A 25,000-nucleotide genomic window follows, 5' to 3' on the forward strand; every position below is an offset into this window, starting at 1 on the left:
CATGACAACCAATCAAAATATTCATTTATGAATTAGTCAATGAGAATTACCATTAAACATTTCAGAAGTAAAAGGGCAGACAAGAGGCAGCGCTGGAAATTGGGGGGTGGACCCACAGTATATTCCTTACTGCACAGGTGTTGGAACATTAGGATGTGCGGCTTAGTTTAATAAATAGACAAAGCCTGTGCATTACAAGCAGAATGTTTTCCGGCTATTCACCATGGCAGGATCTTACATTCCCAGTGATGGCACACCCCCACCGCGGGCTTTGCGGTGGCTGGGAATGCGTTCAACGGGAAACCCTGTTGACAACAACGGGGCCAGAAGACCTCGCTGCCAGCCACTGGCGCCTTTCCCTCCCCCCACTACTGAACACACAAATCCCGCCCAAGATCATTAACCTGAATGTAAGCCTGTTTACCTTCTTGAATCTATAATAAACCTGCACACATATCACATCTGTTCAACTTGAATTCTTGCAACATTTAAGTCCCGCTTTTTGTGTTAACTTCTTCCCATTATAATTCCTGGAATATGAATATTAGGGCACTAAGAAAATCAGTGATCTGGGAATACGTCAAGGCAATGAAGTTAAGATTGAGGATCAGTCTTGACCTTATTAAATGGCAAACAGGTTTGATTTTCACAACCCCTATGCTTATTTTTTACACTAATTTAAACTTTTTATATGTAAATTTGTGTGGTGAGCCACGTATGGCTATTGTATATATTCACTGTTGATCTATTGACGTTATTATCGTTGTCACTATTATTGTATATACTCACTGTTACTGTTGTTCTATTGCTAGTTATTGCTGTTGTTGTGTTGATGCTGCTGTTGGCTCCGCCCCTCTGAGGAGGTATATAACCAGCCGATCTGGGACAGGCTCTCAGTGCGGGAGGTGCTACTGGTTGGCACATTTCTATTTGATTAAAACCACGATTCTTCGATAACAACCGACTCGACTGAATTGATGGTTATCAATTTGTTAGAACCCACACGAGACCTACGGTGACGGACCAATTAGTCTCCCCGTAAGCCTGGTAAAATACGAGACTCCCCACTGAGGGGCGGGGGCCCATCAGCAGAGAAATGGACTCTGGCAATAAAAGCTGGGCCCAAATGGGAGCCTGGGGCCTGAAGCAAGTGTGTCAATAGTTGTTCATTAATGAAAACAAGTTTATTTATGATTATCTTTGTGGACTCCTCTGTGGCCACTAAAAATGTAATCTGTTTTACTGTTGCTGTCCCAAGTTTCCCCTCACCTGTCTGATGTGTTGGGTGCTCTGGATCTGTGGAACACATACAGGCTACCAACACTTAAAATAGTACAACATGATTTTATTAAACTAGAAACTATTGAACATACTTTCACTGTGGGTTAACACTATGTTAGATTAAACTAAAGACCTATGCCTATCCTAACCAGTCTGTTCACTCAGCACATGGTGAGGATCTGTGCTGTAAGCTGTAAGCTCTGTACTTCTGAAAGGCTGCATCCCGAATGAGTGGGAAAACTGATGCCCTCTGTCTTTATAGTGAGTGTGCTCTAACTGGTGATTGGCTGCGGTGTTGTGCATGTTGATTGGTCCTACTGTATGTCCATCAGTGTGTGTGTTTGCACCATGATATACTGGTGTATATTATGACACTGTCTATTCCTGGCACCTTCTGATATGCCATCAATTAAGACGGAGAACGCAGAGTGAATTAACTATGGCTTTAATTGACTTACAACGGAGCTGGCAGTGTGCCCCAGAATGAGGCAGTGTGAGAGGTCGGATGCTTATATACCCAGGCACAAGGGGGAGGAGCCACAGGCAGAGCCAAAACCGTACAACATGTAATATAGTGGCAATACTGTACAACACGTAATACTGTGGCAGCACAATACAACACAGTGGTTTCAGCACACCTTCACAGCTGTTCGCTGGCCTCTAACTGGATCCCTGCCAACCACCTTGACGCCCATTTGAACCAAGTCTATTTCTTCCTGCTTTCCATGGAAGCTGTTCTACGCCATTAACACACCTCAGGAATCTTCAGCCTTTAAAGCACTAAGGCGGTACGGTGCTACAATGGTTAGCACTGTTGCCTCATAACATCAGGGATTCGTGTTCAATTCCAACCTTGGGTCACTGTCTGTGCAGAGTCTGCAAGTCCTCCCCGTGTGTGCGTGGGTTTCCTCCAGGTGCTCCGGTTTCCTCCCACAGTCCAAAGATGTGCTGGTTAGGTGGATTAGTCATGATCAATTGCCCTTTGTGTCCAAAGACGAGCAGGTTCAGTAAGGTTACGGGATAGGGTGCAGGACTGGGCCTAGATAAGGTGCTCTTTCAGAGGGTTGATGCAGACTCGATGGGCCGAATGGCCTCCGTCTGCACTGTATTAATTCTACAGTTCTATGGTTCTAACTCATCTTGAAAGCTCTGTTGAAAATTTGTCAAAGTCATGGAAACTATAAATGGCAGCAGTTGTTTATCCACTGGAATAAATTGTTGTAACACTTCTATTTGGTGTATGAAGTCAGTTCAGCATGCCAGATGAGATCTGAGAGGGTGGCAGTAGAACACCGTAGATTGACGATCCCAAGTTTACAAATGAGGCAAGACATTTTTCGTTGTTACCAGGTGGCGACATACGATTAAAGCAGCACTGAAAAATTAGCCGAGGTTATCATAAAAATCTACAGATGGAGACCATTTGGCCCATTGTTCTGCCTGTGCTGGCTCTTTGTAAGAACAACTTGCATTTCTGCAGCACGATGTAATGTCCCAAAGTGTAAGTTGCAGCAAACTCATAAAACCAGAGCTTGCAGAGAAACCTGAACAGCCAGAAATAAACTGCTGTAAACGATAAACCCTCCCCCAAATAAGTCAGGAATATCCTGTGCTCTAAACACCACTCCCACATCGTAATGGCTACTAAGTCATGCACTAGAACATCCCCAGCAGTTGAAAGAAGGAGCCTTGTGCTAATTTATTTCAAGTTAAAGCAAGATGTCAAAATGTATTTGCAACAAAGGAATTTTACACTATATACTGAGCATCTTGTATGCCTTACTGATTAATCTGCAAGGTACATTCAAAAGTTAATTTGACTAACACCAAAGAAACCTGGAAGAGCTAAAAATCTCTAGCAAACGGCTGCAACAACCAGAGAAGGAAATCAAACTGCTGCAGGAGGAGCTGGGAGACTCCTAACGGAGATTAAGAGGTGAAACGCCTGAAAGCTGCCTGTTGGTGGCAGCAGGAAACAACAACCGGACATGGGTGAAGACAGTCCTGGCTCGGCCAGTAGATAAAAAGGCAGCAGCAGACGCAGGAGAGGGGTTGTGGAGAGCGAGAGACCAAAGGAGACAGACCAGGAGAGACGAGAGCCAGAGACCGAAGGAGCAGAGCAAGCAGACAGAGACCGTAGGAGCAGAGCAAGCAGACAGAGACCGAAGGAGCAGAGCAAGCAGACAGAGACCGAAGGAGCAGAGCAAGCAGACAGAGACCGAAGGAGCAGAGCAAGCAGACAGAGACCGTAGGAGCAGAGCAAGCAGACAGAGACCGTAGGAGCAGAGCAAGCAGACAGAGACCGTAGGAGCAGAGCAAACAGACAGAGACCGAAGGAGCAGAGCAAGCAGACAGAGACCGTAGGAGCAGAGCAAGCAGACAGAGACCGAAGGAGCAGAGCAAGCAGACAGAGACCGAAGGAGCAGAGCAAGCAGACAGAGACCGAAGGAGCAGAGCAAGCAGACAGAGACCAAAGGAGCAGAGCGAGCAGACAGAGACCGAAGGAGCAGAGCGAGCAGACAGAGACCGAAGGAGCAGAGCGAGCAGACAGAGACCGAAGGAGCAGAGCTAGCAGACAGAGACCGAAGGAGCAGAGCTAGCAGACAGAGACCGAAGGAGCAGAGCAAGCAGACAGAGACCGAAGGAGCAGAGCAAGCAGACAGAGACCGTAGGAGCAGAGCAAGCAGACAGAGACCGTAGGAGCAGAGCAAGCAGACAGAGACCGAAGGAGCAGAGCAAGCAGACAGAGACCGAAGGAGCAGAGCAAGCAGACAGAGACCGTAGGAGCAGAGTAAGCAGACAGAGACCGAAGGAGCAGAGCAAGCAGACAGAGACCGAAGGAGCAGAGCAAGCAGACAGAGACCGAAGGAGCAGAGCAAGCAGACAGAGACCGAAGGAGCAGAGCAAGCAGACAGAAACCGAAGGAGCAGAGCAAGCAGACAGAGACCGAAGGAGCAGAGCAAGCAGACAGAGACCGAAGGAGCAGAGCAAGCAGACAGAGACCGAAGGAGCAGAGCAAGCAGACAGAGACCGAAGGAGCAGAGCAAGCAGACAGAGACCAAAGGAGCAGAGCAAGCAGACAGAGACCAAAGGAGCAGAGCAAGCAGACAGAGACCGAAGGAGCAGAGCAAGCAGACAGAGACCGAAGGAGCAGAGCAAGCAGACAGAGACCGAAGGAGCAGAGCAAGCAGACAGAGACCGAAGGAGCAGAGCAAGCAGACAGCGACCGAAGGAGCAGAGCAAGCAGACAGAGACCGAAGGAGCAGAGCAAGCAGACAGAGACCGAAGGAGCAGAGCAAGCAGACAGAGACCGAAGGAGCAGAGCAAGCAGACAGAGACCGTAGGAGCAGAGCAAGCAGACAGAGACCGAAGGAGCAGAGCAAGCAGACAGAGACCGAAGGAGCAGAGCAAGCAGACAGAGACTGAAGGAGAAGAGCAAGCAGACAGAGACCGTAGGAGCAGAGCAAGCAGACAGAGACCGAAGGAGCAGAGCAAGCAGACAGAGCCCGTAGGAACAGCAGCCCAGCAACCACACGGACCAGCCAGTTTTGAGGAAGAGTCAAAAACATCTGTATCAGGTGGACTTTTCTCCCTGGGGACGGAGAGTATAGTCTCTCAGCCCACAGAAGCTCCCAATTAGTTTAGAGTGTTGAGGATTTGGAGTGGGTGAGTGAATATATATATGTTTATGCTTGTGGGCATTGAAGTAAATTCGTATAAAAGCTAGAACTTTTGTTATGCCATTTAGTCTCTCATTTATATGGTATAGTATTTTTATAACCAGTGTTTGTGTGTGATAGTTTGAGTTGTGGAAGGCCTAATTTTCTTGAATAAATTATTTAATTGTTGTAGTCTCGCCTTTCTTTCACTGGGCTAAATCTCTGGCTTTTAAAGCAGACCAAGCAGGCCAGCAGCACGGTTCGATTCCCGTACCAGCCTCCCCGGACAGGCGCTGGAATGTGGCGACTATGGGCTTTTCACAGTAACTTAATTGAAGCCTACTCGTGACAATAAGCGATTTTCATTTCATTTCACTGTCCGCTCTGGTTGAGTCACAATTGCTGGGACATGATCCCATAGTCGAGGACCCAAAGAGAATCCGAGCGCTTCGAACACGCTCACTCAAGAGAGGCTACTGGTCAGGAATAAACAGTGGTGTCTCTTTCTCTCTCTCTCTCTTGTGAAGTTGCACTAGTGGGGCGTTTCCGGGTGACAGTTCACCATAACAGGAGAGAGACACACAGGCGTAGGTGGCAGTCAGGGTAACTGGTGAGGCATAAGGACCACCTCACTGGTTAGGTATAAACAGTGAGACGTGTTCCCTCTCTCGTGTGAAGCTGTCCCAGTGCGACACTTCCGGGTTGTGGTTTCAACACTTGCAGGAGAGAGACACCCACAATTATCTGTGACCCCCTATACCATCCTGTTGTGGAGTAAAGGAAACCCTGCTACAAAAGCACAATATTAAAAGAGGTGGGGAGGTAGAGGAGGCTTGCAGTTTTAGAGCTTGGGAAATTTAGGATTCGGAAGACCTAGACAGCTTTGTTGGAATGAAAAGAGTAATGAGTGGGGAGATGCTGGAGTTAAGTGAATCACACCGCTCCCTCTGTGACACCCTGACGCACTCCTCCATCATGCCCAGTTCTTCATCCCTTCCCTTAGCACCTTCCAATTAATCACAGAAGGTGTAATATCTGCCCCTTCACCTCACCCTCCTCACCATTCAAAGCTCCTTTTAGGTTAAGCAACATTTTTCCTTATACCGCCTTCAATTTGGTCTACTGTACTGTCTGCTCCCAATGTGCTCTCCTCTACATTGGAGAGATTAAATGCAGACTGGGGTGACCACTTTGCAGAACACCTTAACTCAGTCCATAAGCATGAAGCCCACCTTCTTGTCGTTTGCCAATTCAACTCAGCATTCTTGCGCTTGTTCGGATATGTCTGTCTGTCCTGTGTTCTCTTTTAATGCCCGTCCTGCTGCCTGTTTTGATATACATCCCTTTTTGGTTCTGTGGCAGAATCTGTGATGTTGTTTGATAGACTTGGCAAGTAGCCAATCAGTGTACATAGGATTTTCAACCTTCTCCTATTGTAGCCTGTGGTTCGTGAAGCCAGTCAGTAACTTTCAGGGAAGAAGGTAGGTCTCCTGGTGAGTGCCTACCTTTTTGTTCAGTTCGGTTAAGCAACCAACGAACTAAGGAACCAGAAGTCTCTCTCTCTCCTTCTCCCTCTCTCTGTGCTGGATGATTTTAAGAAGCATTGTAGCCAAATCTGTGAAGACTTTCCTGTGTTAAAGGAGCACAGACACCAACAGATCTGGGAAAGAGATCTTGAGGGTGAAAGTACAAGTTTTCCCAAAGATCAGTAACCTTCGAACTGTGTGTGTCAGGAGCTGGGAAGAGCTGAAGAATTGAAGCTTAAGGTGGGAGCCACCTGATTCTTGTACAGGAATCAGGCAACTAAAAGCAGCTAAATTCCAGGACCAGAGCTGTATTGTTCTCACAGCGAGGCGAAAGCTCCATCTGGTGGTAGAAAGACAGAAGTGCACCAAGTGAGCATCCTGTGTACAGCACCACCTGGTGGCCTGCATGAGAACTGCACTGACCTGAGTATCCTGGACCAAGCTCTATCTAGTGGTTTAAGGATGGAATTGCGCCAACCTGTACCTCTTGAGTCAATCTATTTCCCAGAGACTGTGACCACAAAGTGAAGGCTCATCTCAGATCTACTCCTTTAATCCCTGCTTTATTTTACTCCTCGCCGACCCTTACCCGGTGTTTGTCTTGTGTGTATCTGGGCAGAGGCTGGGACGGGATCTTGGGATTAGGTACTCTGGTAGTTAGTTATCCTGTTATTTCCTTCTATGTTCACCTTTCTCCTTTGTATTAATAAACAGTTCGTTAGTGTTTTACTTATAAATCTGGTGTCTGCAATAACTCATTGGAGCAGTCAAGGGTTAAAGACCTTTAGAAAACACAAATTATTGGTTAGTTCACGTATGTCGGGATTACGGGGTCTGTGAGGCTGGAATTTACTGCAAGCTCCTCCTCATTTCTGTTTTAAAGGATTGTCCCTTCAATCTGAGGCTATTAACTCTTACCAGTGGAAATGCCCTCTCCATATTCACTCTTTGTCGGCCACGCAGTATCCTGTAAGTTTCAATAAGATCCCCCCTCATCCTTCTAAACTCCAATGAGTTCAGACCCAGAGTCCTCAACCGTTCCTCATATGACAAGCTCTTCATTCCAGGGACATTCTTGTGAACCTCCTCTGGACCCTTTCCAAGGCCAGCACATCCTTCCTTCGATACGGGGCCCAAAACTGCTCACAATACGGTAGCATGGTGGTTAGCACAAATGCTTCACAGCTCCAGGGTCCCAGGTTCGAATCCTGGCTTGGGTCACTGTCTGTGTGGAGTCTGCACGTTCTCCTCGTGTGTGCGTGTGTTTCCTCCGGGTGCTCCGGTTTCCTCCCACAGTCCAAAGATGTGCGGGTTAGGTGGATTGGCCATGCTAATTTACCCTTAGGGTCCAAATTGCCCTTAGTGTTAGACGGGGTTACTGGGTTATGGGGATGGGGTGGAGATGTGGACCTTGGGTAGGGTGCTCTTTCCAAGCGCCGGTGCAGACACGATGGGCCGAGTGGCCTCCTTCTGCACTGTAAATTCTATGAAATTCTATGAAATACTCCAAATGGGGTCTGACCAGAACCTTATACAGCCTCAGAAGTACATCCCTGGTCTTGTATTCTAGCCATCTCGACATGTATGTTACCATTGAGTCGAATGGAAATACCTCATAGAGGTACTGGAGCGGTTCGGGCTTGGAACAGGGTTCACCGCTTGGGTAAAGCTCCTATACAACGCTCCCATGGCAAGTGTACGGACCAACAATACCAACTCCCAATGCTTCCAGCTGCACAGGGGCACCAGACAAGGATGCCCACTGTCCCCGCTGCTGTTCGCACTAGCAATCGAACCGCTAGCAATCGCGCTCAGGGCAGCAAAAAATTGGAGGGGGATCCGAAGGGGAGGCAGAGAGCACAGAGTCTCAGTCTATGCAGATGATCTGCTCCTCTATATCTCGGACCCACAAAGCAGCATGGACGGAATCATCGCGCTCCTGAAAGAGTTTGGAGCCTTCTCGGGCTACAAACTCAACATGAGCAAAAGCGAGATCTTCCCAGTACACCCGCAAGGGGGGGGGGGGGGCAGCACTAAAGGGGCTGCCGTTCAAACAAGCCCGACACAAATTACGCTACCTGGGGATCCAAATAGCCCATGACTGAAAAGGGATCCACAAATGGAACCTCACCAGCCTGACGGAGGAAGTAAAAAAGAACCTGCAAAGATGGAACACACTCCCGCTCTCCCTCGCGGGGAGAGTCCAGACGATCAAAATGAACGTACTGCCCAAGTTCCTCTTCCTGTTTAGATCCATTCCGATCTACATCCCCAAGGCCTTTTTCAAAGTGCTGGACAAACTCATCATGGCGTTCGCATGGGGAGGGGTAAAAATGCTAGGATCCCAAAAAGGTCCTACAAAAAACAAAATCCAGGGGGGGGCTAGCCCTCACGAATCTACAATTCTACCACTGGGCGGCAACAGCTGAGCGAGTAAGGGGATGGATCCAGGAGCCAGAAGCCGATTGGGTGCGTGCGGAGGAGGCCCTGCATGGGGACCTCCCTCCGGGCCCTCGCCATGGCAGCACTCCCATCCCCACCCAAAAAACACTCCAACAGCCCAGTGGTGACAGCCACCCTCCAATCCTGGAACCAACCGTGGCAGCAATTTGGCCTGACCAAAATGTCGGACAAGGCTCCCATCTGCAACAACCATAGGTTCACACCAGCACTGACTGACGCCACCTTCAAAAGGTGGAGACAGGACGGGGGGACACTGACAGTCAGGGACCTATACACGGACGACAGGATCGCAACACTGGACGAAGTGACAGAGAAATTTCGACTAGCTGGGGGGAACGAGCTACGGTACCTGCAGCTCAAAAACTTCCTACGAAAGGAGACAAGGACGTACCCACAACCGCCACGACAGACACTGCTGGAAGATCTACTAGACGCAAGTATCCTAGAGAAAGGGAACTGTAGTGACATGTATGACCGACTGGTAGAAAGGGACGACACCGTACTGGACGCAACAAGAATGAAATGGGAGGACGACCTGGGGATGGAGATAGGGTGGGGACTCTGGAGTGAAGCACTGCATAGGGTCAACTCCACCTCCACGCGCGCAAGGCTCAGCCTGATGCAACTAAAAGTGGTACATAGAGCCCACTTAACGAGAAACCGTATGAGCAGGTTCTTCCCGGAGGTGGAGGACAGATGTGAACGGTGCCAAAGAGGCCCAGCCAACCACGCCCACATGTTCTGGTCTTGCCCCAGACTTGTGGAGTACTGGACAGCCTTCTTCGAGGCTATGTCCAAAGTGGTGGGGGTGAGGGTGGAGCCATGCCCGATAGTGGCGGTCTTCGGGGTTTCAGACCAGCCAGATCTATTCCTGGGGAGGAGGGCGGACGCCCTTGCCTTTGCCTCCCTGATCGCCCGCCGTAGAATCCTGTTTGGCTGGCGGTCAGCAGCACTGCCCAGAGCTGCAGACTGGCTGTCCGACCTCTCGGAATCTCTCCAAATGGAGAAAATCAAATTCGCCATCCGAGGGTCGGACGACGGCTTCCACAGAACGTGGGAGCCATTCATGCAATTGTTCCGGGACCTGTTTGTGGCCAACGAACAAGAGGAAGAATAGTCGGGTGGCCAAGAATCGGGGGAAAATGGGCGGGAATCGGGGGAAGGTAGCCGGGGGGGGGGGTTCATTATGGGGGTTTGATGGCTAGCTAAGGCCCAAAACCAAACTATAAATAAATGCCTATAAACATGTGCCTCGGCCATATTGGGGGTTGTAAAATATGTATGCCGGCTAAAGGGGGCGGCCACAATTGTTATTATGAAGATGCTTACCTGTAAATATACATGTTAATTTTTGCGTGTGTTTTTTTTCTCTAATAATTTGTAATATGTTGTATATAAAATATGAAAACTCAATAAAAAACATTTAAATAAAAAAATGAATGTTAACATTGCATTTGCCTTCCTAACTTCCTCTAAAACATGAGGAACATTGAAGGAGACTTTTTTTAAATATTATTTTATGGAGTGTGGGTGTCACCAGCATTTATTGCCCATTAGGGGGCAGTTAACAGTCAACCACATTGCTGTGGATCTGAGTCACATGTAGAGCAGGTAAAGCAGGCATTCCCTTTCATAAAGGGACAGTAATGAACCAGAAGGGATTTTACAACAATCACAATGGTTTCATTACCATTCATTGAATTCAGATTCATGCTGGGATTTAAACCCAGATCCCCAGAGAATTACCCAGCAGCTCTCGATTAGTCGTCCAGTGACATCACCTCGAGGCCACTGCCTCCCAGGAGATTGATGAATAGAGTCTTGCGTATGTGGATGGTGCCCTGTTAACTTTGCCATTATAAATTCCAATGTTCACATTTAGGATAGAAAGCTGTCTTTGTGAACCTGTCATATCATAATTACATTCTCCTTCCAGAGAAGATACCATAGTAGCACCAATGGCGATGCATATTTATAGACAGTCTCCATTATAAATGATAATCACAGAGATTTATGATGAAAATATATAAAAATATGGACAGAATGTATAATCTTGGAAAAGCTGAATCATGTCTGTGCGACCTGGTCTCAGTGCCATAAGACTCTGCCCAGCTATTCAATCATGGCTGATATTTTTCTCATCCCCATTCTCCTACTCCCAGCCCTGGAGCCTCATTGTACCTGAAGGCTAGCCTTTGTCCTGCCTCCAAATGTACAGGTGATTAACCAGTAATTACTAAAAACTTCTACTGAGGAAAATGATTAATATACATCTTCATTTTTTAAAAAAGGACATTTCTTAAAAGTTCAAAACAAGTTCAACTAAAGGGGAAAAAAGGCAGATTATTTCCCTCAAATTGCCATACCTGTAAGATCTCATAAATGTTTTGACAGATGGAAATCATGTAATCCGTATTCTCAAACAGTCTTTTCCTATCAAACTCCCAGCGCTGATCCCTTCCTGAAGCTTCAATTTTAGAACGGATATCGAAGTAAGCATCTTTCCACACTTGGAGAGTCCGTTTGGCTTCTAAAACACTTTGTTTTGATATTGCTGAGTTGCTCCTTAAGATAAAATAGAGAGTTAGTGCAGTTATTTAGCAGAATACAAAGGAAAGGGAAGAGTAGTTTAACCCTGTTGGTTTTAATGTGTTTAAATGTTACATCCTCCAGGGACGGATGAGACTGTTACACCCGCTCAGGGTCACAGGTTCGATTCCGGCTTGGGTCACAGTCTGTGCGGAGTCGGCACGTTCTCCCCGTGTCTGTGTGGGTTTCCTCCGGGTGCTCCGGTTTCCTCCCACAAGTCCTGAAAGACGTGCTGTAAGGTGAATTGGACATTCTGAATTCTCCCTCAGTGTACCCGAACAGGCGCCGGAATGTGACGACGAGGGGCTTTTCACAGTAACTTCATTGCAGTGTTAATGTAAGCCTACTTGTGACACTAATAAAGATTATTATCGTGATGTTGGAGTTATACAGCCTCATACAGGTTTAGCAAATATTTTTGGCTTCTGTACTCTATAGTTCTATTTCTAAAGCCCATTGAAAGCTCAGATTTCAGTATGATACAGCTTTATCAGACAATTACACCCAACTTCGTCATTCATAGAAACATAGAAAATAAAAGCAGTAGGAGGCCATTCAGCCCTTCAAGCCTGCTCTCCATTCATTATGATCATGGCTGATCATCAAGTTCAACACCCTGATCCCATCTCCCCCCCCCCAGCCATATAATTAATAGAACATAGAACATTACAGCGCAGTACTTGTGACAATAAAGATTATTTATTTATTTATATTCCTTCATCCCTTTAGTCCCAAGCACTATATCTAATTCCTTCCTGAAATTACACAAGGTTTTGGCCTCAACTACTTTCTGTGGGAGTGAATTCCACAGACTCACCACTCTCTGGGTGAAGAAATTTCTCCTCACCTCAGTCCTAAAAGGTTTCCCTTGTTTCCTCAAACTATAACCACCTAGTTCTGGACTCCTCCACCGTCAGGAACATTCTTTCTGAATCTACCCTGTTCAATCCTGTTAGAATTTTGTAAGTTTCGATGAGATCCCCCCTCACTCATAGACTCAGAGAATTTAAAGTGCAAAAAGAGGCCATACGGCCCATCGAGTCTGCACCAGCACTTGGAAAGAGCACCCCACTTAAGCCCACGCCTCCACCCTATCCCAGTAACCCCACCTTGCCCTTCTTGGACACTAAGGGCAATTTATCATGGCCAATCCACCTAACCTGCACATCTTTGGACTGTGGGAAGAAACCGGAGCACCCGGATGAAACCCACGCAGACACGGGGAGAACGTGCAGACTCCGCACAGACAGTGGCCCAGCCAGGAATTGAACCTGGGACCCTGGAGCTGTGAAGCAACCGTGCTAACCACTGTGCTACGAGCTGCACTCTTCTAAACTCGAATGAATACACTCCGAACCAATTTAGTCTCTCCTCATACATCAGTCCCGCCATCCCAGCAATCAGCCTGGTAAAACTTCACTGCACTTCCTCCATAGCAAGAACATCCTTCCTCAAATAAGGATACCAAAGCCCTATCCAATTGCAGTAAAACATCTCTATTCCTATACTCAAATCCACTCGCTATGAAGGCCAACATACAGTTATGGGCCAGGGTTTAGAAAACTCCAAAGTATTTCATGGAGTTCACCTGACCTACAACTTTTATTGATTTCAGTTCCGATTAGCACACGGGCTTGCCTTTCAGGTGTTATTTAACAGAGTTCTTAGACGCTTGTAATCAAAAAAACAAGCTTATTCTTCGAATTTAATTAACATTTGTATAAATACACACAGTAAGAATTATTATCAACCCAAAACATAAAGACTCCACACAGCTACAGTAATCTATGTATAACCCCTAATTAATTCCCCCTTAACTGTTCCAATTCAATAACAAAATCCAAGTAAAACCAGAAATCCCTTTTCAAAGGTGTGGCCCAGCACACGGCATTCTTACTGGTATAAGATTTGTTATTGATTCTCTATTTCCCTCTCCAAACAGCTGGTTTGAATTCCTTCCAGAAAGTAATTATCTTTTTTAAGTTACCAAGCAGTCTGGAAACAGCATTTAAAATAAAGATACAGAGACACTTCTTTCAACCTGTGCAGTTCAAACCCAGTCCAAACTCAAAACGAAAATAAAACCCACAGAGCCCAAACCAGCTCCAAACTCAAAACAAAACTCGCCCAGATCCATAGCCCAGCCCCACCCACACAATGACATCACTGAAGCCATGTGATAAGACAAAAACATTTCTTAAAGTGACACTCCCTTGACAATACCATTTTCCTTCTTTACTGCCTACTCTACTGGCGCACTTAATTTTAGCGACTGATGCACGAGGACACTAAGGTCTTGCTGAGTATCCACCTCTCCCAATTTATACCCATTCAAATAATAATCTGCCTTTCTGTTTTTGCTACTGAAGCGGATAACCTCACATTTATCCACATTATACTGTATCTGCCGTGCATGTGTTACTCACTCAGTCTGTCCAAATCCCACTGAAACATCTCTGCATCCTCCTCACAGCTCACCCTCCCAACCAACTTTGCATTGTCTGCAAATTTGAAGTTAATACATTTAGTTCCCTCGTCCAAATCATTAATATATAATGTGAACAATTGGGGTCCGAGCACAAATTCCACGTGTACCCCACGGGTCAATGCCTGCCAATCATAAAACGAACCATTTACTCCCAACGGTTTTCTTCCTGTCTGCTAACCAGTGTTCTATTCATTATAAGACATTACCCGTAATCCCATGCGCTTTATCTTTAAATATTTTTTAAAAACAAAGAACAAGGAAAAGTACAGCACAGGAACAGGCCCTTCGGCCCTCCAAGCCTGCGCCAACCATGCTGCCCTAAAATCTTCTGCACTTCCTGGGTCCGTATCCCTCTATTCCCATCTGATTCATGTATTTGTCAAGATGCCCCCTAAATGTCACTATTGTCCCTGTTTTCACCACCTCCTCCGGCAGCGAGTTCCAGGCACCCACTACCCTCTGTGTAAAAAAACTTGCCTCGAACATCTCCTCTAAACCTTGCCCCTCGCACCTTAAACCTATGCCCCCTATTAATTGACCCCTCCACCCTGGGTAAAAGCCTCTGACTATCCATTCTGCCTATGCCACTCATAATTTTGTAGACTTCTATCAGGTCACCCCTCAACCTCCGTCGTTCCAGTGAGAACAAACCGAGATTATTCAACCGCACCTCATAGCTAATGCCCTCCATACCAGGCACCATCCTGGTAAATCTCTTCTGCACCCTCTCTAAAGCCTCCACATCCTTGTGGTAGTGTGGAGACCAGAATTGAACACTATACTCCAAGTGTGGCCTAACTAAGGTTCTATACAGCTGCAGCATGACTTGCCAATTCTTATACTCAATGCCCTGGCCAATGAAGGCAAGCATGCCGTATGCCTTCTTGACTACCTTCTCCACCTGTGTTGCCCCTTTCAGTAACCTGTGGACCTGTACACCTAGATCGCTCTGACTTTCAATACTCTTGAGGGTTCTACCATTCACTGTATATTCCCTACCTGTATTAGACCTTCCAAAATGTATTACCTCACATTTATTTGGATTAAACTCCATCTGCCATCTCTCCGCCCAAGTCTCCAAACGATCTAAATCCTGCTGTATCCTCTGACAGTTTTCATCGCTATCCGCAATTCCACCAACCTTTGTGTCATCTGCAAACTTACTGATCAGACCAGTTACATTTTCCTCCAAATCATTTATACCGTATATACTCGCGTATCCTTCGATCTCGCGTATCATGCGACCCCTAAATTTTCGTCCCCAAAACATGATTTTATGGTATACCTCATGGATCATGCGAGTCACTTTTTTGGAAATTAATTTTGGAAACTAAAACTTCCAAATGGTATGTGGTTTCTGCAGAGTGGATTCTGCTGTGAAAGCTGTTCACGATTCGAACAGCTTTCCAGCTGGCTTTACTAGCGTCGTTCAACCACTTTCCGTTTCCATTCATAAAAACATTAATGGAAACGTCAAGTGGCTGAACATCTTCCCATCAGAATGCTGTGGTCAAAATCTGAAGAGTAGTATTCTGATGGGAAGATGTTCAGCCACTTGACGTTTCCATTCATGTTTTTATGAATGGAAACGGCAAGTGTCTGAACGACGCTAGTAAAGCCAGCTGGATGCTATGTGACTTATCTTGGCCAGCATTTCACACCCGCGATTTTTGTACCTCGCGTATCATGCGACCCCCGAAATTTAGGCTTCAAAGGTTGCTCAAAAGTCGCATGTTACGCGAGTATATACGGTATATACTACGAACAACAAAGGTCTCAGCACTGATTGCTACAGAACACCACTAGTCACAGCCCTCCAATCAGAAAAGCACCCTTCCATTGCTACTCTCTGCCTTATATGACCTATCCAGTTCTGTATCCATCTTGCCAGCTCACCCCTGATCCCGTATGACTTCACCTTTTGTACCAGTCTACCATGAGGGACCTTATCAAAGGCCTTACTGAAGTCTATATAGACAACATCCACTGCCCTACCTGCATCAATCATCTTTGTGACCTCTTCGAAAAACTCTATAAAGTTAATGAGACACGACCTCCCCTTCACAAAACCATGCTGCCTCTCACTAATATGTCCATTTGCTTCCAAATGGGAGTAGATCCTGTCTCGAAGAATTCTCTCCAGTAATTTCCCTACCACTGACATAAGGCTCACCAGCCTGTAATTCCCTGGATTATCCTTGCTACCCTTCTTAAACAAAGGAACAACGTTGGATATTCTCCAGTCCTTCGGGACATCACCTGAAGACAGTGAGGATCCAAAGATTTTCGTCAAGGCCTCAGCAATTTCCTCTCTAGCCTCCTTCAGTATTCTGGGGTAGATCCCATCAGGCCGTGGGGATTTATCTACATTAATATTTTTCAAGACGCCCAACACCTCATCTTTTTGGATCTCAATGTGACCCAGGCTATCTACACACCCTTCCCCAGACTCAACATCCACCAATTGAAATGTAATGAAAATCCCTTATTGTCATAAGTAGGCTTCAAATGAAGTTACTGTGAAAAGCCCCTAGTCGCCACATTCCGGCGCCTGTTCGGGGAGGCTGGTACGGGAATTGAACCGTGCTGCTGGCCTGTCTTGATCTGCTTTCAAAGCTAGCGATTTAGCCCAGTGTGTTAAACCAGCCCCAATTCCTTCTCTTTGGTGAATACTGATGCAAAGTATTCATTTAGTACCTCGCCCATTTCCTCTGGCTCCACACATACATACCCTTGCCTATCCTTCAGTGGGCCAACCCTTCCCCTGGCTACCCTCTTGCTTTTTAATGTACGTGTAGAAAGCCTTGGGATTTTCCTTATCCCTATTTGCCAATGACTTTTCGTGACCCCTTTTATCCCTCCTGACTCCTTGCTTAAGTTCCTTCCTACTTTGCTTATATTCTACACAGCCTTCGTCTGTTCTGTTAGGCTAAATCTCAGTTCAATGAGTGAGTCGACACAGTAAGGCTTCAATCCTAAGTAAAAAACTATTTGATTGAAGCCTTACTGTGTCGACTCACTCATTGAACTGAGATTTAGCCTAACAAGTAACTCTCTCTCTCTCTCTCTCTCACTCTCTCTGTCTCTGGAACTCTTGTCGCTCTTTCTCTTTATCTAACTACCCCTGCCCTTCTCTGTCTCTCCCTGACTCGCTCTCTTTCGCTCTCTCAACTTTCGCTGTCTCTATCAGTCTCTCTCTCTCTACGTATTGTGTTCCCTGAAAAACTTGATAACGGGAATTTGGCAGCACTCCAACTTTTACTCCCAGCCATTTGAGTGAAAAATTTAAAAACAAGTTTCGAGATGCGAATGGCATCATTCCAATTTATGCACCCACTATACCCCCCTTTTTGTCTCTGCAAGACAGTCAACCCTTTCAACAAGCTTTTGTGTGTAATCCAGAAGATGTCTTGACACTCCCATGCTGGTTTGCCTGCGAGTTCTGGCCTTTTAAATTCTGATAAAGTAATGAACAGTCCACACAGCTGAAGATGCATTTTAATTGGAACTTACAAATCTTAAGTTTTGAATTTTCACCCTCTTAACGACCCAGGACCCAAGACCAACCCGGAGTGGGTGCAAACATGGGAAGATAGGGAAATTGAAATGAGTCAATATATCAAAATGCTCGGTAACATGGTCACTTTAGTTTCGCAACAGGTGAACAACGCGGCCGGTGACGGAGAAGAAGGACAGGAGAGTCCGATAAAAGAAGGGGACCTGGTGTGTATCAGAAAACCCGGAAAAATCCCGTGGGCTGAGGGCATTCGCCAACCGGGAGGAACTACCTCCTAGAAGAATACTTAGAAGCTGAAATGTGAAACTGGGGGGGGGAAGGGAACGAAAGAAAAACGCACGGGTTATAAGGGGCAAGGCAAAAATTGTATATAATGTACACCGCCCCTGGGAAGGACTTGAGACTCCGGCGGGTCGAGCCAAGAGGATGGGGGGGGTCCTCACCTACCAGAGACCTCAGGACCCAACCAGGCGGTATAGAACGCTTGGCAAAAAGGGTTTTTTATTTTTTATTTTTGCGCGCGTTTCAAAACATAGGGGGCGCGGGAAGTAATTGTTGTCCTCATAAGAGGACAAAGGAGGGATTGTAAGGTATATTTGTGCAGCTGCTTCTAGCTCTGACTAAGGAGGGCGATGGGGGTGGCGGTTTAGATAACATTTATGTTAGCAACAGTACTGTGAGTGGGCAGCTATGTAACCCGCCCAAGGCTATTGAGCGCGGAACAACCTTTATCAGTGTGTGTAACTTGAGGCTCGGCAGAATGCGCCTTCTCCAGCCATAACTCAGATGGCTGTACGTGTTACAATCCTAAGTAAAAAACTATTTGATTGAAGCCTTACTGTGTCGACTCACTCATTGAACTGAGATTTAGCCTAACAGTTCCCAGCCTTCTAGCCCTGACAAATGCCTCCTTTTTCTTTTTGACGAGGCCTGCAATATTCATCGTTATCCAAGGATCGTGAAATTTGCCTATTTATCCTTCTTCCTCACAGGAACATGCTGGTCCTGAATTCGTTTCAACTGACATTTGAAAGCCATATTAATCTGCTATGTGAGACCTTGTTGTCATCTTATGCAACAAGCTCTGCTTCTTTGAACCTGGCCTTTGCAATATCTAAACATCAATATCCAAAAGTATGTTCCAAACCTGTGACTTCCACCGTCAAGAAAGCAAGTGCAGCAGGTGCCTGGGAACACCATCAGCTGCAAGTTTCCCTCTAAGTTACAGACTTGGATCTGCATCGCCGTTCTTCACTCTCATTGTGTCAACATTTTGAAACTCATTTCCTACACCACATAGATGCAGCAGTTCAAGTAGACAACTCATCACCACCTTCTCAAGAGCAATTCGGGATAGGCGATAAATGATGGCCTTGACGGTGACACTCATCTCCCGTGAATGAATAAAAAAGGAATTTAACTTCACAAGCACCGTAAATAACGATCCCATGTACAAATGAGAATATCTTGAACTGACAGTGATATATTCAATAGGTTTATAGGTTTCACTTCGAAGTCCACAAATGGCAAAATCATCTCGTAAATTAGCCCCAACTAATTAACCTGCAATAACGTGCTATCGCTATCCACACAAGAGGGCTTTGATGACAGAAAATATTCTTTGTCTATTGAATGATAAATTGTTCCTGGACAATCGATCTCAAGCGCTGGAACTTTGTCCACTGCAAGTAGACGGAGGTCTGAGGCAGCCAATGAGGGTGGGATTGTGTGGTTGGTACAGGCAAAAGAAAAAGCTGTGAATTGAGCCTGGATCACACAGGCTTTATTGCTTTGAACCTTCTACATAGCTCTCTCCTGAGCCTTGCCAGGCTTTGACAAGACTGTCACATCCACCAGTGGCTAATGAGGCTGCCCTAATTAATTCACTTACAGTTGGCTGAAATGTAGCAGACTGGGGGAAAGTAAGAACTTGCATTGTCATGACCTCGGGATGTCCCAAAGCTCGTCATAGTATTACTGGAGCGCTATCAATTCCCCTGCCTCACTTTGAAAGTGCCATGGGGACTGCCTGACAGAACAGATGTGACCTGTGTTTAACGTCTTATCTGAAATACATTCTGTAAGGAACTTTCTAAAATCATCTGTTTTTTGGTTCTCGTTTAATGCCGGGTCTGCTGGCTGGCTTTAAAATCACACACTTTTGGTTTTAAACTGAAACTGCAAACTGCTATGTGGATTGATGTGGCAGATCCTTTCTGTAATGTTCTTGTCGATGGCCTTAATAATTACAAAAATACATGTAGTTAAAGTTATAAACAATTCATTAACATTAAGTGTGGGTAAACTATATACAAGAGAACAGATTCATAAACAGTAAAATCATGCACAAGCAGCTGCTTTGACAAAGAGTTATCGGACTTGAAATGTTAGCTCTTTTCTCTCCCTACAGATGCTGCCAGACTTGCTGAGATTCTCCAGCATTTTCCATTTAGTTTCAGATTCCAGCATCCGCAGTAATTTGCTTTTATACAAGCAGCCTCTCTTTGACTTCCTCCAGCCAGTCTGAGGGGTCAGCTGACTTTAAACAATCAATTATGTACTAGTGAGACTCCTAGTGGTCAGTCGGGGAATTCCAACACAACCATGATATCACTACATCCCCTTTCCTTTGAAATAATAAATTAATACATTATCATCAGTATATTTACATTTGATATCATGAGTCTACGAGTCTAACAGTATGATTTTTTAAAAATTTAAACTTGTTTAGCAACGATATATTATATATATACACAAAAGAACAGCAAGCATAGTTTGTACAAATAGTCCAAATCTACAAATTGAGTCGATCAGGTTTTCTTCTGACTCTGGTTGACGTTTGACCTTGCTGCTCAGAACTTGTAGATTCAATGTTCTCCATGACATTCTCATGCTCAGGAACTGCTGGACTATCTGACACTGATTCTGACGTAGATTCATCACCCATCACATTGTTGTGAAAGTCTTCTCTGGTTTTCAAGAATGCGTGACGATTTCTTCTGAAAACCAACCCATCCTCTGTCTGTATGTCGTAGGAACGAGGTGCTACTTCTTCAAGTACAATGGCTTTTCTTGACCAATTGCTTGAATCTTCAACTCTCACAATGTCATCACTACTCAGAGGTGGAAAGCGTCATAGATAGCAGTTATATAAATGTGGTCACACCCAAGGTGCAGACAGAGAAATGGGTGACCATCAGAAGGGGCAGGCAGTCAGTGCAGAAATCCCCTGTGGTTGTCCCCCTCTCAAACAGGTATACCCCTTTGGATACTGTCGGGGCGGTTAGCCTATCAACAGCAGCCAGAGCAATGGCACCACGGCTGGCTCTGATGTTCAGCAGGGAGGGTCAAAGCGCAGAAGAGCAATAGCCATAGGGGACTCTATAGTCAGGGTCACAGATAGGCGCTTCTGTGGACATGAAAGAGACTCGGGACGTGAAAGTAATCTCGGGATTACTTCCTGTGTCAGTGAGGCTAGAAATAGGAAGATGGAGCAGCTAAACATGTGGCTAAATAGCTGGTCGAGGAGGGTGGGTTTCAGTTATCTGGATCACTGGGAGCTCTTCCGGGGCAGGTGTGACCTGTATAAGAAGGCCGGGTTGCATCTGAACTGGAGAGGCATAAATTTCCTGGCCGTGAGGTTTGCTAGTGTCACACGGGAGGGTTTAAACTAATTTGGCAGTGGGGTGGGTACCAGAGCAATAGGTCAGAAGGTGAAAAAATTGAGGGAGAACTAGGGAATAGGGCCACCATGGCTCTGAGGAAGAGCAGACAGGGAGATGTTGCTGAAAACAGTGGGACTGGTGGCCTTAAGTGCAATTGTTTTAATGCATGAAGTATAACAGGTAAGGCAGATGAACTTAGAGCTTGAATTAGTACTTGGAACTATGATGCTGTTGCCATTACAGAGACCTGGTTGAGGGAAGGACAGGTTTGGCAGCTAAACGTTCCAGGATTTAGATGTTTCAGGTGGGATGGAGGGGGATGTAAAAGGGGTGGCGGAGTTGCGCTACTGGTTAGGGAGAATATCACAGCTGTACTGCGGGAGGACACCTCAGAGGGCAGTGAGGCTATATGGGTAGAGATCAGGAATAAGAAGGGTGCAGTCACAATGTTGGGGGTTTACTACAGGCCTCCCAACAGCCAGCAGGAGATAGAGGAGCAGATAGGTAGACAGATTTTGGAAAGGAGTAAAAGCAACAGGGTTGTTGTGATGGGAGACTTTAACTTCCCCAATATTGACTGGGACTCACTTAGTGCTCGGGGCTTGGACGGGGCAGAGTTTGTAAGGAGCATCCAGGAGGGCTTCTTAAAACAATATGTAGATAGTTCAACTAGGGAAGGGGCTGTACTGGACCTGGTTCTGGGGAATGAGCCCGGCCAGGTGGTAGAAGTTTCAGTAGGGGACCATTTCGGGAATAGTGACCACAATTCAGTAAGTTTTAAAATGCTGGTGGACAAGGATAAGAGTGGTCCTAGGGTGAATGTGCTAAATTGGGGGAAGGCTAATTATAACAACATTAGGCAGGAACTGAAGAACCTAGATTGGGGGCGGGTGTTTGAGGGTAAATCAACATCTGACATGTGGGAGGCTTTCAAATGTCAGTTGAAAGGAGTTCAGGACCGGCATGTTCCTGTGAGGAAGAAGGATAAATATGGCAAATTTCACAATCCTTGGATAACGAGGGATATTGTAGGCCTTGTCAAAAAGAAAAAGGAGGCATTTGTCAGGGCTGGAAGGCTGGGAACAGACGATGCCTGTGTGGAATATAAGGAAAATAGGAAGGAACTTAAGCAAGGAGTCAGGAGAGCTAAAAGGTTGCACAAAGTCATTGGGAAATAGGGTTAATGAAAATCCCAAGGCTTTCTACACGTACATAAAAAGCAAGAGGGTAGCCAGAGAAAGGGTTGGCCCACTGAAGGACAGGCAAGGGAATCTATGTGTGGAGCCAGAGGAAATGGGCGAGGTATGAAATGAATACTTTGTATCAGTATTCACCAAAGAGAAGGAATTGGTGGATGTTGAGTCTGGAGAAGGGTGTCAAGGGTTAAGGGGATCCTGTTACAGAGGCAGAGGCAGAGGCAGGAGGGGGGGTTGGCGTTGCCGAACCTGCTGCATTATTACAGTCCACAGTGAATGTCTGGAACCAACTGAGGAGGCACTTTAGGATAGAGGCGATGTCGGTGTTAACGCCGCTGTGCAAAAACCACAGTTTTGAGCCGGGTGGGGAATAGATGGTATGTATAGGGAGTGGAGAGAAGTGGGGCTGGTTAAGGCGAGGGATCTGTACCTGGAAGAAGGTTTGCTACTATAGAGGAGCTGAAGGAGAGGGTGGAGCTTCCAAGAGGAAGTGAGTTTAGATAGTGAGTCTTCGCGTGGAAGGTTTGGAAAGAGTTCTCCAAACTACCTAATTATGCTGGTTTAGCACTGGGCTAAATCGCTGGCTTTGAAAGCAGACCAAGGCAGGCCAGCAGCATGGTTCAATTCCCGTACCAGCCTCCCCAAACAGGTGCCGGAATGTGGCGACTAGGGGCTTTTCACAGTAACTTCATTTGAAGCCTACTTGTGACAAAAAGCGATTTTCATTTCATTTTTTTTCATTTTTCATTATGTCCTGTTGGAGCGACTGCTGTTTCCAGGAGTGGAAGGGGAGGGCAGGATCGGAGATATATATGGGTGGCTGGGAGAGCAGGGAGGTGAGCAGATGGTGAACATTAAGGAGAACTGGGGGGGTGGAATGAGGCGCTATGTAGAGTAAACGCGACTTCCTCATGCATAAAGTTGAGCCTGATACAATTCAAGATGGTACATAGGGTGCATTTGACTTGGGCAAGAATCAGTGAGTTTTTCAAGGGAGTGGTAGACGAGTGTGAGAAGTGTGGGCGAGGGCCAGTAAATCACGCACATATGTTCTGGGGCTGCGAGAAGTTGGAGAGACTTTGGGCGGGAATGTTTGCAGCAGTAACAAGTATAATGTGAGAGGAGGTTGGGCTGGACACTTTGGTGGCGATATTTGGGATATCGGAGAAGCTGGAGCTGATGGAGAGGAGGAAGGCCGATGTCGTGGCCTTCGCCTCTCTGATTGACCGGAGAGAATATTATTGGAATGGCGGTCGGTCGCGCTGCAGGGGGTGCCGGCCTGACTGGAAGATTTATACGACTTTCTTCGCCTGGAAAAGATTAAATACGAATTATGGGGTCCACCGGAGGGTTTTGAGGCGAGGAGTTCATGGCCACATTGTTCGTCATGGGCGGGGGGGGGGGAAATGGGGAAAAGTTTGTACAAACTGTATAATTGTGTGTTGGGGAGTATGTTCCCCAGTCTGTTTATGTTCTGTAACCGTTGAATACGTTTGGAATAAAATACATTTTTTAAAATTACCTATTTGTATTTATTTCCATGATTCCGCTGGTATGCGGTGGATGTCATTCACGCCGCCAGCGTGGCTCTGAGCATGGCTTTGAGTTGGCACCTGTCCCCCAAACGGATTTTGCATCGATGCCCAGTTCTCCGTCAAATCGGGAAACGCAGTCTGGGGACCCTGGGGATGGACAATACCGCCCATCGGGGAACACAGTCTGGGCTCCCTGAGGACGGACAGTCCCGCCCATCGGGGAACACAGTCTGGGCTCCCTGGGGACGGACAATCCCACCCATCGGGGAACACAGTCTGGGGACCCTGGGGACGGACAATCCCAGCCATCGGGTTACGCAGTCTGGGCGCCCCGGGGACAGACAATCCCACCCATCGGGGAACACAGTCTGAGCCCCCTGGGGACGGACAATCCCACCCATCGGGGAACACAGTCTGGGCGCCTGGGGACGGACAATCCCACCCATCGGGGAACGCAGTCTGGGCGACCTGGGGACGGACAATCCGGCCCATAGGGGAACGCAGTCTGGGCGCCCTGGGGACGGACAATCCCACCCATCGGGAAACACTAGGGGCTGGTTTAGCACACTGAGCTAAATCGCTGGCTTTTAAAGCAGACCAAGCAGGCCAGCAGCACTGTTCGATTCCCGTACCCGCCTCCCCGGACAGGCGCCGGAATGTGGCAACTAGGGGCTTTTCACAGTAACTTCATTGAATCCTACTCGTGAAAATAAGCGATTTTCATTTTGATTTTCATCGGGGAACACAGTCTGGGCGTCCTGGGGACAGACAATCCCACCCATCGGGGAACACAGTCTGGGCGTCCTGGGGACGGACAATCCCACCCATCGGGGAACGCAGTCTGAGCCCCCTGGGGACGGACAATCCCACCCATCGGGTTACGCAGTCTGGGCGCCTGGGGACGGACAATCCCAGCCATCGGGGAACGCAGTCTGAGCCCCCTGGGGACGGACAATCCCATCTATCGGGGAACACAGTCTGGGCGCCCTGGGGACGGACAATCCCACCCATCGGGGAACACAGTCTGGGCGCCCTGGGGACGGACAATCCCACCCATCGGGGAACGCAGTCTGGGCGCCTG

The 25,000-nt window shown here is 46.9% G+C and overlaps 1 protein-coding gene across 1 annotated transcript in view; it reads right to left on the reverse strand.

Moving 5' to 3' along the window:
• Window positions 1-25,000, reverse strand: part of LOC119977131 (dynein heavy chain 10, axonemal-like) — a 552,876-nt gene that overhangs the window by 460,363 nt on the left and 67,513 nt on the right. Inside the window, 1 exon segment of the mRNA XM_038817763.1 lies at window positions 11,296-11,494. Within this exon segment, the coding sequence (XP_038673691.1) occupies window positions 11,296-11,494 (199 nt within the window).

This window comes from Scyliorhinus canicula, chromosome 1 (assembly GCF_902713615.1).
Source record: "Scyliorhinus canicula chromosome 1, sScyCan1.1, whole genome shotgun sequence".
In the NCBI taxonomy this organism is placed as follows: Eukaryota; Metazoa; Chordata; class Chondrichthyes; order Carcharhiniformes; family Scyliorhinidae; genus Scyliorhinus; species Scyliorhinus canicula.